This window comes from Castor canadensis, chromosome 12 (genome assembly GCF_047511655.1).
Source record: "Castor canadensis chromosome 12, mCasCan1.hap1v2, whole genome shotgun sequence".
In the NCBI taxonomy this organism is placed as follows: domain Eukaryota; kingdom Metazoa; phylum Chordata; class Mammalia; order Rodentia; family Castoridae; genus Castor; species Castor canadensis.
In genome coordinates, this window is record NC_133397.1 from 85,247,352 (window position 1) to 85,266,997 (window position 19,646).

The 19,646-nt window shown below is 35.6% G+C and overlaps 1 protein-coding gene across 2 annotated transcripts in view; it reads left to right on the top strand.

Moving 5' to 3' along the window:
* Nucleotides 1–19,646, top strand: part of Eif5b (eukaryotic translation initiation factor 5B) — a 70,322-nt gene that overhangs the window by 24,702 nt on the left and 25,974 nt on the right. For both annotated transcript variants that reach the window (XM_020152232.2, XM_020152234.2), the window contains exons 2-9: nucleotides 1,095–1,220; nucleotides 1,316–1,400; nucleotides 2,049–2,712; nucleotides 4,321–4,538; nucleotides 4,931–5,081; nucleotides 13,839–13,937; nucleotides 14,475–14,564; nucleotides 17,934–18,005. In XM_020152232.2, coding sequence (XP_020007821.1) covers nucleotides 1,095–1,220; nucleotides 1,316–1,400; nucleotides 2,049–2,712; nucleotides 4,321–4,538; nucleotides 4,931–5,081; nucleotides 13,839–13,937; nucleotides 14,475–14,564; nucleotides 17,934–18,005 — 1,505 coding nt within the window. The remainder of the gene's footprint in view (nucleotides 1–1,094; nucleotides 1,221–1,315; nucleotides 1,401–2,048; nucleotides 2,713–4,320; nucleotides 4,539–4,930; nucleotides 5,082–13,838; nucleotides 13,938–14,474; nucleotides 14,565–17,933; nucleotides 18,006–19,646) is intronic.

Consider the following 19,646-nt stretch of genomic DNA (forward strand, 5'->3'; position numbering starts at 1 on the left):
TATTTAGTGATCCCTGCCTAATTTCATGTAGATCTAAACATGAAGTAATATTTTTCTCAAACATTCAGTCTTTGTGTGTGTAGTAAATGAGATTATAGACTAGCTCTCTAATGTTACTTCCGTCTATCTAATTTTTGCTATTCCAAGTAAAAAAGCTAAAGAAAAAGCTTAAAAAAAATCAAATACAAAGTGAGATGGGTCAGAAGAGGATGAGACTAATAGTATTTGAGCCCTAAAATTATTTATTTATTTATTTATTTATTTATTGATTGATTGATTGATTGATTGATTGATTGTGCTACTTGTGCTTGATCTGGGCTTCCTGCTTGTTAGGCAGGCACTCTACCATTTGAGCCATGCCTCCAGCCCAGGATAAGGATAATAGAGAATTAAAGAGCATTGGGAATAAATTTAAATTCTTCAGGTGAAATTAATGATCAATCAGCTTTCTTCCCCTCTCTTCCCCCCAAGTACAGGGCCTACACCTTGAGCCACTCCAGCAGCCCCTTGCTCCCTTTTTTTGTTGTTGTTGTTGTTGTGAAGGGTTTTTGTTTTTGAGATAGGATCTCATGAATTATTTGTCTGGGCTGGCTTAAAAACCACAAATCTCCTGATCTCTGCCTCCTGAGTAACTAGGATTATAGGCTTGAGCCACCGGTGCCCAGCAGATTTTTTTTTTTTTTTTTGCAGTGTAGAAAATGTCCAAATATTAGGTGTTATTGATGGTCAAGGAATAAGACCTGTTTTCTCGGTTTTATAAATAATTACACACAATACACACACCCCCTACCCCTTTGGTATCCACAAAGTTATTTCCGTTTTTTGATTGACTAGATTTTTAAGAAGTGTTTTCAATTGTAGCTATTTCTGATTTGAGTAAAAAAATCCAGAAACTTTATTGAAGTAGATGCTGGGCATCATGACAACTTGTGTTGTCATGAAAGAACTTGCTGAAGGTTTTTTTCTTAGTGTTCTGCTAATGCATGAAAAAGATTTAAAATGATAAAAAAAGATAAAATTTTAAATGATAGTTTTAAATGAATATGATAGGTTATTTACTTTTGGGTAACTGTAGGTCTTTGTTTACATTTAAGTGCCAAGGATGACATCGATCTTGATGCCTTGGCTGCAGAAATAGAAGGAGCTGGTGCTGCCAAGGAGCAGGAACCTCAAAAGTCAAAGGGGAAAAAGAAAAAGGAGAAAAAGAAGCAGGACTTTGAGTGAGTATATTTAAAATACATTTGATTTTAAATTCTGAAATTGAATTCACTTAAACTATTTTAATACTTCAAAATACATTTTACTCCTTTTCTAGTGAAGATGATATTCTGAAAGAACTGGAAGAGTTGTCTTTGGAAGCTCAAGGCATCAAAGCTGACAGAGAAACTGCTACAGTGAAGGTGAGAGACTGTGTTACCTTTTATGCTTCCTGGTCTATTCTTCCTAATGCTGGTTCTGGAAGGTACTTTAGGAAATTTTTGTAAATGTAGATTTGTTAAAAGTTTCCAGAAAATATGATGCCAAAGGGTAAAAACAATTTTTAGAAAGAAAATATGTACTTTAAAACCATTCACAGAAGTAAGAGATGCTTTACGTGGGAATCTAAAGGCGTTTAATGTCATTTAGCTTGCTCATAAAATTGGGACATTTACAGATATAGTGACACCTCCCATCTACCTTTAATTTTCCATATTTTCTTTTCTTTGAATTCAGATATGTCTTAAAGCAATGGGAAAGTGATATTTTTTCCTCTTTCAGTTTTTGCCCTGAGTGTCATGTCATTTAAAGAAGCTAGTAAATATGGAGTGGGATTACTGCTTGTTTCAGAGCAGCTAGATTTTGAAATGTGTAGTGAATGAAATGTATTTCAGGCCTAGAATAGTGTCTGATGTGTGGTTGATTTTTCTGTTTCTGTAAAACAACTCGAAAACTCTTTTTGTAATTATTTTGAGAGTTTATAACTTTGTAAAGCATATGACTCTAAGGGGTCTCAGATATTTTTATGAGTAAATTAATTCTGTTAATATTACTAATGATGGAAACTTTAGCCAACAGAAAACAATGAAGACGAATCCACATCAAAACCAGATAAAAAAAGGAAAGGACAGAAGGCCAAAAAACCAAGTTTTGATGATAATGATAGTGAAGAATTTGAAGATAAAGATTCAAAAACAAAAAAGACTGCAAAACAAAAACTAGAAATGTACTCTGGGAGTGATGACGATGATTTTAATAAACTTTCTAAAAAAGCTAAAGGGAAAGCTCAGAAATCAAATAAAAAGTGGGATGGTTCAGAAGAGGATGAAGATAATAGTAAAAGAATTAAAGAACGTTCTAGAGTAAATTCTTCAGGTGAAAGTGCTGATGATTCAGATGAATTTTCGCAGTCTAAAAAAGGACAGAAAAAAAATCAAAAAAATAAGCCAGGTCCTAATATAGAGAGTGGGAATGAAGATGATGACTCCTCCTTCAAAATTAAGACAGTAGCCCAAAAGAAGGCAGAAAAGAAGGAACGAGAGAAAAAAAAAAGAGATGAAGAAAAAGCAAAACTACGGAAGCTGAAAGAAAAAGAAGAGTTAGAAATAGGTAAGAAGGATCAGAGTAAACGAGAATCCCAAAAGAAATCTGAAGAGGAAGCTATAAAATCCAAAGTGACACTTGATACCGGAGCTGCCTTTGAAGAGAAAGGAGAAGCTCTCACAACTGCAGAAGGTTAGTAATAAGCACAAAAGGCTTTTGGCTGTTGCTTAGTCTAAGTTGTGATAATTATGCTTCAATAGCACTTTGTTACTTATCCTTACATGTGAAGGAGCTTAATTGTAAGAAGCCTTTAAAAAATTATATCTAAGTTGCTGGGCACAGTGGTACTTGTACTTACATCCCCACCAACTTGGGAAGCTGAAGCAGGAGGATTGCAGCCAGTATGGATAACTTAGTGAGACCTTGTCTTTAAAAAAAGAGAAAACAAAACTGGGCACTCTGTAATTTTCATTGTTAAACATTTACATATATAGTATAAAATACCTCTTGATTGGTTTATTTATGCATTTTGGGTTTTACAGAATTTCATTGTGAATACTATTTTTTGCTGTTAAAAACTTTGGGCTGGAGGTGTGGCTTAAATGCTGGAGTGCCTCCCTAGCAAAGAATGAGGCTTTGAGTTCAACCTCCCAGTAATGCCAGAACAACAAAAAAAAGGAAGACTTTTTTAAGTTGTCAAAGAAAAATTTACTCTTTCTCTGAAAAAAGAAAGATTAGTGTTAGATGCTGTCTTTAAATTATTTCCTAAATCTCCTAAAATTCATTAACATCTTTTAAGTAATAACATGTCATGTTTTCGTAACAGAACCAGTTACGAAGAGAAAAACATTCTTGATGACTTCCTCCTCTTAGAACAAAGATACCTAAAGAATACCTAAAGGTCAAATGATTCATATGGAAGACTATATTCTTAAAACTTAGAATAGTTTTTCTTTAGACTAGAGGTTTTTTTTTTGTTTTTTTTTTTTTTGTGGTACTGGGGTTTGAACTCAGGGCCTCATGCTTGCTAAGCAGGTGCTTTTACCACTTGAGTCCTTTTTTTGTGATGGGTTTTTTCGAGATAGGGTCTTGCAGATGATTTGCTCAGGCAGGCTAGGGTAGCTAGGATTACAAGTGTGAGCCACCAGCATTCTGCTTCAACTAGAAAACTTTTAATGGAAAAGTTGATCTAGCTATTTTTTTTTTGTGCAGGGCCTTGCGCTTGCTAGGACATAGCAATTTGGACACTGGATTTTTTGTTACTAGACTTCTTTAGGGAGAAACACAATGAAAGTAGCTTTAGAACTTTTAATTCTTTAGAGTTCTTGGAGTACATTTATCTATATTTTTATATTTTGTTCTTCCATCCCCATAAAGTAGACATTTTTATCATCCTTATCTTACAGAAATGAATGAAGCTACAGAACTTAAATGGAAATTAGTCCATCCTGTTCTTTAGAATTAGATAAACACATCTGATGTGCCAACCACTCTGTCCAGGTATCATAGACACCTGAAATACAGTATTACACTGACACGATCCTTGTCTTCAGTTGTAATCAGGTCAACTCAGACTAACACCAACATTGTATTCACCTTAGCAGGCCAGCTGTGGGTTATAATGAGCTGTTCTAGATACTCAAGTGCTCAGGATACCTTGATACATGCAGTTGTAGCCCACTGGTTGCATCAGCTTTGGTCTCTAGTTAACAATCCCTGAATTCTAGCTAGATTTGCTCATGATTGCCACAAGAAGCAACTTTTTTTTTTTAAACAGTTTTTCTTTGTTCTTTTTGGTAGATGACAATGAAGGAGACAGAAAGAAAAAAGATAAGAAGAAAAAGAAAGCAGAAAAGGAAGAAAAAGAGAAAGAGAAGAAGAAAGGACCTAGCAAAGCTACTGTAAAAGCTATGCAAGAAGCGCTGGCTAAGCTTAAGGAGGAAGAAGAAAGACAGAAGAGAGAGGAGGAAGAACGTATAAAACGACTTGAAGAATTAGAAGCTAAACGTAAAGAAGAGGTATGTTCTTTCATGAAATTGCCAACATTGAATTGTGTTTTCCTGTATATAAAATATCTCTGATCTTCTAATTCTATAAAATATATAAAATATCTCTCATCTTCTGCTTCTAGAAACTTCATAGTTGTATGGCAATTCAGTTACACTATTGTTTAAATAAGATCAAGAGGTACAGAAAATTCTAATTCCTCATGTAGAGATACTTTAAAGGTTGCTTATGTATTATTGCCAGTCTGCTCTGTTACTTAGTAATAATGTTTAGCATTTGTTTTTATTTGGAATCTCTTAACAATACTTTGCCTATATCCAAGAGTTTTGAGGTTTGGGTTTGCATTAAATTTTATAGCTTGTTTAGCTACTATAATTTTTATCTGACATGTACTCTTTCATAGGAACGATTGGAACAAGAAAAAAGAGAAAGGAAAAAGCAAAAAGAAAAAGAAAGAAAAGAACGTTTAAAAAAAGAAGGAAAACTTTTAACTAAGTCCCAGAGAGAAGCCAGAGCTAGAGCTGAAGCTACCCTTAAACTTCTACAAGCTCAGGGTAAGTGTGCTCTTAATTAACTGAGTAGTCTGGGAACTTCTCTCATGCAGTTATATCCTCATGATGTTTAGAGGAATAGAATTGAATCAGGAAGAGGATTCCAGTGAAAATGCTGTGAGACAGTCCAGTAAAAATGTAGTGAATAGGTGATGTCATTTTATTGTTTAGCAAGATGACTTGTATGCTAGGACAAAAATTTATGTGGAAATGGTAGTATTTCTTTAAAATCCAGTCCTCCCCACCAAAATAAAAATAGAGGTATTAATGAGTACCCATCAACCAGTTTTAGAAATTAAAACTTGTTTTGTAACCCTCTGCCCACTTTTTTTATTTTTCCTGGATTACTTTAAAGTTAATCCTAGATAACATCTTTCTACCCAAGATATTTTTGTATGTATCTAAGAGACAATAGCATTTTGCTTTTCTTTTTGGTGGTACTGGAATTTGAGCTCAGGGCCTTGTACTTATGAGGCAGGTGCTTTACCACTTGAACCACAACCTCTAGCCCTTTTTGCTTTATTTATTTTTTGGATAGGGTCTTGTGTTTTTGCCTGGGGCTGATCTCAGCCTGCAGTTTTCCTACTTATGCCTTATCGCAGGGATTACAGTTATGAACCACCACTACACCCAGCTTCTTGATTGAGATGGGGGTCTTGCTACCTTTTTCCCTGGGCTGGCTTCTAATGTGATCCTTCCAATATCTGCCTATGAAGTAGCTGAGATTATAGGTATGTCCCACCATGTCTGGACCTTTAATATGAATTACATATGCTCTTATCTGACAAAATTGTCTACATCATCTTATTTTCTCTCCATGTTTTTAATATTTTCTACTTATTTTCCAAATGTATTTATAAATGGTTAGTTTAAATCTGGATCTAGATGTGATCCACAGATTGAATTTCATTGATAAGTTTGTCTCTCACTAATAAAATTCCCACTCCATTCTTCTATTTATGGCATGCCATTTATTTGTTGACAGTACTGAATAATTATCTAGAATTTTTCACTCTCTGATTTGTGTGATTGCACTCTCCTAATGTTGGTGAATATGCTTCTCTATCCCTTTTAATTATTACTAGGAAGCAGCTTGGGTGGTGCTATGTACTTCCTGTTGCTGTATGTCAGGAGACACAGAATCTGGATATCTCACTTGTAGCTATGTCAAGATTGATCAGTAGGCTGCAGTGTTGGTAGCCCTGTGTACTATAAAAATTCCCCATTGACTGTTCTAAGAATTTTAAAACTTAGTTGGTGGTCATCTTATCCAGTATTCCTTGGGAATATTCTCATTTTCCCATGTATTCTTCATTTAATTAGCTAGACTATCTAAAGAAAATCTTTCCCTGAAATACAGCTTTCCTACAGAAATGCCAGGATATGTGCTTATTTCTTTTGCTGTCCTTATCAGTGTTCAAAATAATAAGGTGGTTCCCTGGCAACCTTCAAAGTTGACTCATGAGCTTAATTTTGTTTTTTTTGGTTGTATGGATAGCAAATCAATTTAATGGAGTTTTATATAATTGATATATTTTCATCTCTTAAAGTCATTTACGTTTGACACTCAACTTTATCATCTTTGGCCAGTAGAAGTCTATCGGGTTGTGGCTTTTTCACAAGACCAGTGTTCTTTTTTGACCACTTCTTTGCTTTCTGGCACAAGACATCTTCTACATTTTCTGCTCTAGATATGGGATCAGCTATTTAGTAGTTAATGGTGTTTTGTGACCATACATGGGGCATATTACTCTGTTCTTGAACAGGTAAGATAATTTAAAAAGGGTCTTTACTCCATTGAGAAGAATATATTGGGTCTTTCCTTAATTTCCTGTCCCTGCATTCCATAGATTTTTATATTATAGCATTTTGGGATTCATACTGTGATTACAGTAATAGCTATAGTTTATCAGTTATGTAGTTTGTAAGCTGATGTGCTAATAAACCTTAGACATTGTCTGTTTTCCACCATAGTTTCATCTGCATCATATAGATGAGGAAACAGTGAGACTTACAAAGCTTACAGTTTGCCCAACATCCCAAAGATGGGATTTAATGGCTTGTTTGACTAACTCTGTATGATATATTATATGTATGGTAGGAGCAGTAGTAGAGAAACACAGTACCTAGAGCTCAGAAAGTTTTATTCTTAATTGGGGATATAGCTGTTTTTTTAAAAAATGTGATTTAGAGAATAAATTTGAATGTAGGTAGCATACAAATGTCAGATACTACTGGTGACCTTCCGGATGGCTAAAAGCATTTATGAAGAAATTAGGATGGAACAAAACACTTGTGAATAATCTCAGTGCATGTTTCCACACTGTTGTTTTGTTGTGTCTTTGAAAGATAGCTTGTTAAAGAAATGTCAGTCACCATATTCATTACCTAAAGTAATGCCACACTTATTCATTTAACCCAGAATGTGTTCTTAGAGAGTATTGGTATCTGTGGAAATTTTCTTATAATTATTCTGAAATATGAAGCAGATTTTCAGTTAGCCTTTAGCCTGTGACTACTAAGCATGTCCTATGAAGTGGATACCTTATGAATAATTTGAATCAGGAAAAGAGCTCTGTAAGAAATTGATTGAGATATCTGAGTATGCAACTTAAATAGAATTTTTGAACGTACATAAGTCTTGGTATTGATTACAGATACAGTTTATTTAAGAATCCCTAACTAAAGGAAGTTAGTTGATTAAATTTGGGATGTTGTTGGGACCAATGTTTAGGTCATCCAGCCTTCAATTTCTCCCACAAGCCCATGCCTTTTACTTAGCTGGTGTAGGATGATAATGAGGAAAAACCTGATTATCTCTGTATTCTCTGCTGGGTTTATTTAAATCTTCTTACCACTGTGAGAGACTGTCAGTAATCTGACAGGAGTGATGAGTCATTTGTCTTAACGGGTTTGTTTTAGGAATCGAGAGGAGGGTTGTAATACAACCATTTCATTGTAGTTCTTTATTTCTGCTGGCATTTATAACTGTTGATGATAAAGGTGTATTTCCTTCAGATGTGGTAATGTTAGTTATAAATTAGATTTGGTACCAGTTTGCTATCTTAATGTAGCAGTGTTTTATTATTTGCTCTATTTAGTATAAAATCTTATAACAAATATTCAAAACTGGATTAAGAATAGCTATGAATTCAAACAAAAAACAGTATACTGACTTGATAATACAGTTTTAATTTGAAAAAGTTACTTTGTTAATTGAATCTTACTTGCCTTTGCTTTTAACCAGTTATTAAGCTGGCCAAAAGGGCACAAAGTATATTAACTGTTTTGTAATGATAGACTTTTGTATTAATGCTTTTTTTTTTCTTTTATTTTTGCAGTATTGGGGCCTGCACCTTGAGCCACTCTACCAGCCATTTTTTTGTGATGGGTTTTTTTGACATAGGGTCTTGCAAACTATTTGCCTGGGCTGGCCTTGAACCACAATCTTCTGATCAAATTTATTAGCTCAAAACAACACACAAATATTATATTACAGTTCTTTAGATCAAGGTCTGACCTAGATCTCACTGGGCTGAATTTTTTGCAGGACTGCTTGGTCTCATGACTTCCTCTATCTTCAAAGCTAGCAATGTTGCATTACTCTGACCATTTTTCTTAGTAAAGTCTCTGCATGATACTAGGTACTACCTCTAGGAAATCATGTGATCTGCATGATACTAGGTACTACCTCTAGGAAATCATGTGATCAGGTTTGGGAGAATTTCCTTACCTCAAAGTCCTTAACCTTAAGTCATACCTATGGTGTGTGTGGTTTTTTTTTTTTTTTTTGGTATGGAGTTTGAGCTCAAGCCCTCAGGTTTACTAGGCCCATGCTCTAGAACTTTTTTATTTATTTATTTTCATTTTCTTTTATTATTCATATGTGCATACAAGGCTTGGTTCTTTTCTCCCCCCTGCCCCCACCCCCTCCCTTACCACCCACTCCGCCCCCTCCCGCTCCCCCCCCCTCAATACCCAGCAGAAACTATTTTGCCCTTATCTCTAATTTTGTTGTAGAGAGAGTATAAGCAATAATAGGAAGGAACAAGGGGTTTTGCTGGTTGAGATAAGGATAGCTATACAGGGCATTGACTCACATTGATTTCCTGTGCGTGGGTGTTACCTTCTAGGTTAATTCTTTTTGAGCTAACCTTTTCTCTAGTACCTGTTCCCCTTTTCCTATTGGCCTCAGTTGCTTTAAGGTATCTGCTTTAGTTTCTCTGCGTTAAGGGCAACAAATGCTAGCTAGTTTTTTAGGTGTCTTACCTATCCTCACCCCTCCCTTGTGTGCTCTCGCTTTCATCATGTGCTCATAGTCCAATCCCCTTGTTGTGTTTGCCCTTGATCTAATGTCCACATATGAGGGAGAACATACGATTTTTGGTTTTTTGAGCCAGGCTAACCTCACTCAGAATGATGTTCTCCAGTTCCATCCATTTACCAGCGAATGATAACATTTCGTTCTTCTTCATGGCTGCATAAAATTCCATTGTGTATAGATACCACATTTTCTTAATCCATTCGTCAGTGGTGGGACATCTTGGCTGTTTCCATAACTTGGCTATTGTGAATAGTGCCGCAATAAACATGGATGTGCAGGTGCCTCTGGAGTAACAGTCTTTTGGGTATATCCCCAAGAGTGGTATTGCTGGATCAAATGGTAGATCGATGTCTAGCTTTTTAAGTAGCCTCCAAATTTTTTTCCAGAGTGGTTGTACTAGTCTACATTCCCACCAACAGTGTAAGAGGGTTCCTTTTTCCCCGCATCCTCGCCAACACCTGTTGTTGGTGGTGTTGCTGATGATGGCTATTCTAACAGGGGTGAGGTGGAACCTTAGTGTGGTTTTAATTTGCATTTCCTTTATTGCTAGATATGGTGAGCATTTTTTCATGTGTTTTCTGGCCATTTGAATTTCTTCTTTTGAGAAAGTTCTGTTTAGTTCACATGCCCATTTCTTTATTGGTTCATTAGTTTTGGGAGAATTTAGTTTTTTAAGTTCCATATATATTCTGGTTATCAGTCCTTTGTCTGATGTATAATTGGCAAATATTTTCTCCCACTCTGTGGGTGTTCTCTTCAGTTTAGAGACCATTTCTTTTGATGAACAGAAGCTCTTTAGTTTTATGAGGTCCCATTTAGCTATGCTATCTCTTAGTTGCTGTGCTGCTGGGGTTTCATTGAGAAAGTTCTTACCTATACCTACTAACTCCAGAGTATTTCCTACTCTTTCTTGTATCAACTTAAGAGTTTGGGGTCTGATATTAAGATCCTTGATCCATTTTGAGTTAATCTTGGTATAGGGTGATATACATGGATCTAGTTTCAGTTTTTTGCAGACTGCTAACCAGTTTTCCCAGCAGTTTTTGTTGAAGAGGCTGCTATTTCTCCATCGTATATTTTTAGCTCCTTTGTCAAAGATAAGTTGCTCATAGTTGTGTGGCTTCATATCTGGATCCTCTATTCTGTTCCACTGGTCTTCATGTCTGTTTTTGTGCCAGTACCATGCTGTTTTTATTGTTATTGCTTTGTAATATAGTTTGAAGTCAGGTGTTGTGATACCTCCTGCATTATTCTTTTGACTGAGTATTGCCTTGGCTATTCGTGGCCTCTTGTGTTTCCATATAAATTTCACAGTAGATTTTTCAATCTCTTTAATGAATGTCATTGGAATTTTGATGGGAATTGCATTAAACATGTAGATTACTTTGGGGAGTATCGACATTTTTACTATGTTGATTCTACCAATCCATGCCATGCTCTAGAACTTAAGCCACAGTGCCATCCCTTTTTGGGTATTTTGAGATGGGGTCTTGCTTTTTTTGCCCTGGCTGGCCTTGAACAGTGATCTTCCTGATCTCTGCCTCCTGAGTCGCTAGGATTATTGGGGTGAGCCACAGTCACCTGGCTACCTACACTGTTTTTTTTCTCATATTAGGTAACATATTCATACGTGGGGATTGGGACATGGACATCTTTAGAGGGGCTTTTAGTCTGCTTTCCACACCCTTAAAACATACTCCTTTCATTTGTGAGTGCATTACAAATTAAACATTTTGTGTTGTGTTTCATCATGTCTTTTAAAGACCAAAATCTCTTGGTAAATAGAATTAGTTAGCACATTGCTTTGAAATGTACAGAAGGTTATTTGATGCTATTTATTTGCCTATAGGCAAATAGTCTCACTTTAGTCCTTAAGGGTGAGTGTTCAGGCAAAACAGCTGATCATCTTAACTATGATCAGGAGGTTAATATATGTTGGCATACTTTGCATTACTACTAAAGGAATATTTGAAAGAGTAGATGTTAAAATAGAACTTACTTTTGTCTTTCTGCTATCCCTGTGGGATTTTTAGAGGCACTTATTCAAGAAAAAAGATAGGTTAAAGGTAGAGTTTGTCTTCCAGCAGCTGTGGCTTGATTCTGGCTTTTCTGCTTTTGTGTTATATTTCAGTCATTTCTAGCTCCTTTTGTGATCCTTTTAGGGAGTTTGAAGAAAAGAGTTTCGGAATTTCCATCCTTTCATCTATAAAATTTTTAAATTATTTTGGTCATTTTGAATTGAATACATTGTTTTGTGAGTTTTTTTTTTTAAATAATATTAAAATGATGTACCCATTTGGTTACTTACCTATGGCCAGAGGAGCTAGGAAAGAGTTCTCTGATGTCTGAAAAGTTGAGGGGACTCCCTGTCATTTACCTCCTTTCTCTCTTTCTTTGGGTCAAATGGCAGGCCCACTATGTGAAACTTCCTAACAACCTTGGAACATAAAACTCTTGAGACAGTGTCATCATTTTGGCTAGAGGGGCCAGTAAGGGGGCTCCTGGAAGCTACAGTGCATAAGAGATGCTATAAATTTGAGAGAGCTGGAGAAGAAGGGTCTTACAATTCTGTTTATGAGCTTACATAACTCCCAGGCTCACCAGGGAGCTGTTGTTCTTGGAATAGATCCAAAGAAGCATACCCAAAGCTTCCAGTGACCAAGACCTAGACTGACATCTAAGTATCAGGTAAAAACAGTACTTCTAAGTATACTGTGGGAAGTCAGATAGGAATACTCTGATCTCTCCAGCAACCACTAAAATTGGTTAAGCAAAAATCATTAGATAAATGAAAATGGAATAGTAAAAAATATTTTAGATAGTGGAAAAGGGGGAGAAAGGGAAATGGAGCAGAGGGAGCAAATAAAAAAATCCAAATAATAGCCTAAAACCAGCCATACTACTAATTACATTAAATATGAATAGTCTGAATATACCAATTAAAAAGTAGATTGAAAACAAGAGCCAACTGTTTTCTATAAGAAATCTACTTTAAATATAATTTAGGATAGAAGCAGATGTACAATGATAACAGTCAGAAGAAAGCTGGCGTTGTCGCATTAATTTGAAATACACTTCAGAAAAGTGAAATTTCCAAGAATAAAGAAGTATATTATGGCTGGGGGCCACTGGCTCATGCCTGTAATCCTATCTACTTGGGAGGCTGAGATCTGGTGGATTGTGGTTTGAGGCCAGTAGTTGAGGCAAATAGTTCATGAGACCCCATTCCCCTTTCCCCCTAAAAATCGGCAAAATAGACTAGATGCATGTCTCAAATGGTAGAGTGACTGCTTTGTAAGCAGGAAGCCCTGAGTTCAAATCCCGGTCCCACCCTCCCCTTTCCCCCAAAAAGTGCATTATGTAACAAAAAAGATTATAACATTGTATGTGAATGCACCTAACCTACCAAGGTAGGTCATTTTTTGAGCTGCACAATAAAGTTTAACACATTTAAAAGAACTGAAGTCATGCAATGTTTTCTTTCTTTCCTTTTTTTTTTTTTTAAATGGATAATGAGCAGGGCAGAGAGGTAGAGGGAAAAGTGGGGCACAGATAACAGGTATGTGAGCATGGAACAAGTGTCCCCCCTCACGCACATCTGTTAAAGTACATAAACCTGAAAAAATTAAAACCTATCCATCAAGGATACAGATCAGTAATTCTGGTAGGAATGCAAAATTGTAAGTCTACTTTGGAAAAACAACTGACAGTTTCATATAAAATTAAGTATATATTTACTTTATGTCTCATTGCCACTCTGGAATGTTTACTGAGAGAGAACTGTTCATGAAGACACTTGTATGGAAATGTTCACATTGCTTTATTCCTAATTGTCCCAAACTGGAACCAACTCAAATATCCCTCAGCTGTTAAATGGATAAACAAAGGGGTACATCAGTGGTATGCTGTTCAGCATTAAGAAGATGATGTACTAATACATGCAGTAAAGTGGTGGATGACTTACAAATCCCTTGTGGTAACAGAAGCCAGACTGAATGAGTCCATTTATTTGACATTGTGGGGAAAGCTACTTGGTAAGGGTGGAGAACAGATGGTGGTTACTAAGAGACTTGGGGTGTGAGGAGGGTTTGACTGCATGAGACACCACAGGCTTATGGAACTGCTCTGCATCTTCATTGCATTGGCAGTTGCAGAACTCTTATTGTGTACTTTAGTGTAAATTTTAAGATACCTTACATTAAAAAAAGCAGGTTTTCCACAAATGTTCTTTTATATTTTAAGGTGTCTATTTCTGAGGTGAGTGATACGTTAGTCTTTTAAAGTACTATTTTTCAGGGGCTGGAGGCATGGCTCAAGTAGTAAGAGTGCCTGCCCAGCAAGCACAAAGCCCTGCATTTAAACCCAGTACTACCAAAAAGAAAAAGCATTTTTTAGGTGTCATGCCACCCTGAAGTTTTCTTTTTTAAATCCCTTAGGTGTTGAAGTGCCATCAAAAGACTCTTTGCCAAAGAAAAGACCAATTTATGAAGATAAAAAGAAGAAAAAAACACCACAGCAGCTAGAAACTAAAGAAGGTTTGTATATAAAGTAGCCTCTGATTTAGAAACAATTTTGTTTGCTTTTTTCCTTGCCACTTGTCTTTTTAACCCAAATGCTGTACGTTATGTTGCATTGTGCTACATATGTGGCATTAGAGATTGAGTCCAGGGTCTTACACGTGCTAAGCATGTACTCTGCCTAGCCTCTCAGAACTGCATTTTGAAATTTCTTTCCTACATCTTTTTTCTTACTGTGTCATTTTTCACCTGATTTAAATGAGTGGCTAATGGGAAAAGGACCTTAGTTTGAAAAATATGGTCCTACCCTCTGACTGTTGTTAACACTGAGGAACAAAAATGCTCCTTATATCTTCTCAGCTTTCTGTGATTTTTGTATTTTTTTCCTTGAGCAGAAAGATTAGTTTCCTTTAAACATATGACTGATAAATGTTTTCTAAACTTACTGAAGACATAGATTCTTATACTGATTTTTATTACATACTGAGCAAGGTATCTTGCAGAAATGATACATTACGAACATATTGTTAACTTTGTTTCTGCTCCTTTTTTCAGTGTCTGAAGCAGTGGAATTAAGAGCTGTTGTGGAAGTTGTGGAACAGGGAGTGCCAGAAAAAGAAGAGACACCACCTCTAGTTGAACCAGGCCAGTTGAACTAGGCAATTAGTTAATTAATTCTTATCAAATGGTGTTGATGTATCTATCATAAGTTGTCTTATCATACAATAAGTAGTTTAGAGTCAAATAATGAAAGTGGATTGCTTTCTTTCTTCATAGTTCTCTTAGCCATCTCTTTTCATTTCCATTTTGAGAAAATATCAAGTGAGATTACATTCACATTTGTCCTTTTCAGTAGTGTGCTTAAGAGGTTTTGTAGAGAGTCTGATGGTTTTGGATTTTATGTTTTTATGCATCAGAAACCTCAAAGAAGGCCTGAATTTTTTTTTTTTTTTTTTACTTTATACTTTGGAAGCATCTTTTTTTTTTTATTATTTCTTTTATTCATATGTGCATACAATTTTTGGGTCATTTCTCCCCCCTTCCCCCCAGCCCCCCTTTCCCTCATCCCTCCTCCCCACCACCCCCTCGCTACCAGGCACAAAGTATTTTAGCCTTATCTCTTATTTTGTTGAAGAGAGAGTATAAGCAATAATAGGAAGGACCAAGGGTTTTTGCTAGCTGAGATAAGGATAGCTGTACAGGGAGTTTACTTGCATTGCTTTCCTGTACATACGTGTTACATTCTAAGTTAATTCTTCTCAAACTAACCTTTTCTCTAGTTCCTGGTCCCCTTCTCCTATTGGCCTCTGTCTCTTCAAAGTTTCTGCATTAGTTCCTTTGCATTGAGGACATCAAATGCTATCTTGGTTTTTTTTTTTGGGTTTCTTGCCTATCCTCATACCTCCCTTGTGTGCTCTCGCCTCGTCATGTGATCAAAGTCCAATTCCCTTGTTGTGTTTGCCCTTGATCTAAAGTCCGCATATGAGGGAGAACATATGATTTTTGGTTTTCTGGGCCTGGCTAACCTTGCTCAGGATGATGATCTCCAGTTCCATCCATTTACCTGCAAATGATAAGATTTCAGTCTTCTTCATGGCTGAGTAGTATTCCATTGTGTATAAATACCACATTTTCTTGACCCATTCGTCAGTAGTGGGGCATCTTGGCTGTTTCCATAACTTGGCTATTGTGAATAATGCTGCAATAAACATGGGTGTGCAGGTGCCTCTGGAATAACCTGTGTCACAGTCTTTTGGCTATATCCCCAAGAGTGGTATTGCTGGATCACATGGCAGATCTATGTTTAGATTAAGAAGCCTCCAAATTTTTTTCCAGAGTGCTTGCACTAGCTTGCATTCCCACCAGCAGTGTATGAAGGTTCCCTTTTCCCCACATCCTCGCCAACACCTGTTATTGGTGGTGTTTCTAATGATGGCTATTCTCACAGGGGTGAGGTGGAATCTTAGTGTGGTTTTGATTTGCATTTCCTTAATGGCTAGAGGTGGTGAACATTTTTTCATGTGTTTTTTGGCCATTTGAATTTTTTCTTTTGAGAAAGTTCTGTTTAGTTCACTTGCTCCTATCTTTATTGGTTCATTACTTTTGGGTGAGTTTAGTTTTTTGAGTTCCCTATATATTCTGGTTATCAGTCCTTTGTCTGATGTATAGTTGGCAAATATTTTCTCCTACTCTCTGGGTGTTCTCTTCAGTTTAGAGACCATTTCTTTTTTTGAGCAGAAGCTTTTTAGTTTTATGAAGTCCAGTTTGTCTATGGTATCTCTTAGTTGCTGAGCTGCTGGGGTTCCTTTGAGAAAGTCCTTATCTATACCTATTACTTCCAAAGTATTTCCTACTCTTTCCTGTACCAACTTTAGAGTTTGGAATCTGATATTAAGGTCCTTGATCCATTTTGAGTTAATAATGGTATAGGGTGATAAACATGGATCTATTTCAGTTTTTTGCAGACTGCTAACCAGTTTTCCCAGCAGTTTTTGTTGAAGAGGCTGTCTGTTCTCCATCGTATATTTTTAGCGCCTTTGTCAAAGATAAATTGGTTATAGTTGAATGGCTTCATATCTGGGTCCTCTATTCTGTTTCACTGGTATTCATGTCTGTTTTTGTGCCAGTACCATGCTGTTTTTATTGCATCTTTAACTGGAACTTTTTTTGGTGGGCTGGGTTTGAACTCAGGACTTCCCACTTGCAAATGGGTATTTTGGAGATTGGGTCTTATGAACTATTTGCCCAGGCTAGCCTCTAACCACAAATCCTCCAAATTTCAGCCTCCCAGGTAGCTAGGATTACAGGCATGCTTTACCTAGAATATTTTAAGAACCATGAGAATTTGCATTATAAAGCCTTAGAGGTCAGTTTCTAGTTAGTAAATAATAGAATTCTGTGTGTCTATTTGTTTTGAGAGGTTAGGGAAAAATCTCTGGCTTTTCTTTTCTTTTTTATTTTTTAAGTTAAACATTGTTCTAATTCATGAGACTGTTAAGAAAGCCAGGAACTAGGTAATCAATGTTTTGTATTCTAGAGAGATTCCAGTGTTTAAAGACAGATCAGGACTGAGGATAGTTACAGAGAGTATCTATCAAGATTGATTGATCCTTGTGAATTATTACATCGATAGCTCCCTTTCTTCCTTTTCTCCTCTTCTGTTCTAATTGAATAGGGTCATTTCAGAAGGCTGGATAGTATAGCGTTAATCTGGCGAAATTAGAGCTAAGTTGAGGTTGATCTGCTTAATAGCAGTTCATTATTTTAGGTTATATTTTGTTGTATCATAAAGAACTGCTAATTTCGAGGTATATTGGGGGTACTTATTTCTGAGTTTCATTTCTTCCTCAAGATAATTTATCCAGACTTGTTGATAAATAGTTATTATGGGGAAATAGACACTATACCCTTGTCAGCCTTTTATTAATACGTTTGTCCAGTTGGAATTTGGTAAAAAGAGAGTTGTTAGAGTATTAAAGTCTTTCATATTTAAACAATAACTCAATTGTTTAGCTTTCTGCCTATTTTGGGATTAAACAAAGCATTCTGTTATTTGACCTGGAGTGACATGGTAGTTTCGTATCTTCAACTTTGGAATTTTAGTGGTATTTAAATGTTACCTGTAGAGGCTAAGCAAAATTAAGTATAAATTCTGTGTATATAGTGTGAGCATTTGTCCTCAAGAATTGAATGTATATATATATCCTTTGTAAGTTCTAAAGGAACATTTTAATGTTTGTATTTCTGATATTTTATTTTACTCAAACATGAAATCTTGTATATTAAAATCTGATGTTAATATGGTATATTGAAAGAATACTAAGAACTAGTGAAACACTAAATTATAACATGCTAACTATATTGAAAAGATATTTCCAAACAGAACAAAGTTTCATGCGTATTTTGACATAGTTAAAACATATCTTTTTATGTCAGAGCATAATTTTGGATTTTTCTAAAAGTTTCATATTTCCTAAATGATTTCTGTGTCTTAAATGAAACTTTTATTTATAGAAGAAGAAGAAGGTGAGGATGCTGAATTGGATGATTGGGAAGCTATGGCCAGTGATGAGGAAAGAGAAAAAGGTAAATAATTCATAAGCACACATTGATAAAGCCAATAGTTATTAGAGATGCATATATTTAAACGAGTAATCTCCAGATTATGAAAGACTGGTGAATTTACCTGGTGATGGGGACCAGTCTTGTACTTTCTGTGTCCATGATTCCTAAATCCAAATGAATGGATTTTCAGAAGGTCATTTCTAAAACAGGATGACATGTAGGGTTTAGAATGCATTTTTTCAGGATGATTATGTTATATAAATAGGGTTGTCATTAAAGCTGGCCTACAAAAAGCCTGTTAGCTTAAAATATAATGAAAAGATTAATAGTATAGTTCCTAATCACTGTGAATAAGATGTAAGCTTTCTTCCTTGTCATTACTTTCTGCCCTTTTTTACTAAAATCTCTTCCTCCTTTTGGTTTAATTTGCTTTGATTTTTCTTGTTGTCTTCTTGAGAATGATGTTTGGCTCTTTGATTTTTCAGGCCTCTTACCCCCATCTTATTTTTAAAGCTATATTATTTCTTTAACTATGGTGTCCATCAAATTCCACAATTTCTGATATGTTGATATTTTTAAATTTCCTACCTTTTATCTATGATTCAGTGTAATTTTTAGCTTATAAAAATGGGTAGTCAGGGAAAATACATGATTCTGTGATTCTGGCTTTTGAAATATGTTGAGTGTTTGTTTATAAGATGCAGCAGTCAGTTAGCATTAGTATTTTCAGAGGTAATAGGAAAGCGTTTATATGCTGTGTTGTTTGTTGCCTTGCTTTCTGTATTTAGGTCAAGTTTACTGATCATTGTGTTCAAGGCTTTGTATTGTTTTGGATTTTTTTCGTGGCAAATTTTTTCCCTCTGTTTACTGAGACCATTGTGGTAAAAACAAAACAAAAATTCCCACTGTGATTGTATGTGTTTTCCTGAGTTCTGTTAATATTTTGTTGCTATATTATTAGGTAAATACAATCTTAGATCTTTCCTATGAATTGAGCCTTTTATCATTGATATATTTCTTTTTTTCAAGACAAGTCTTTTGCTTACAAGTTTACTTTTTCTCATACTCACACAGCTACACCAGCTTTGATGATTTATGTGATTGTTTTTTCTTTTTATTACTCTTCCTGTGTCCTTAAATGGCATTGCCTTAGTCTATTTGTGCTATGTCAAAATACCACAGCTTGGGTGATTGAAAGATATGAAGCCTCTTTTGAGAACAGAGGCCTTATGATTTAGTTATTTTCTAAAAGGTGATTTCTAAATGTAATCACCAAGTGGTGATTACATTTCAACATTAATTATGGGCAGTATGCCTCATTCAGACCATAGCAAGCATAGTTTATCAATATTTACATTTTATGTGGAATTGGGTTTTTGTCTATTAAGTCCCTTCTTATTCCCTCTTTTTCTCTTTTCTAGCCATCTTTTGGATTATTGGAATTTTTAAATTCCATTTTATTTTTCCACCTTCCCGTGAACTAGGTAGTTGTATATTTTCTAATTTTTAAAATTTTTTTGAGATAAGTTCTTGCTATGTAGTCCAGACTGGCTTCAAGCTTGAGCCCTTCTTGCCTCAGCTTCCTAATTGGTCACATCTGGCTTAGTATTTTTTTTTTTAAGTGATGACTCAAAATTTTAATTTGCAGTTCTCAACTAATGA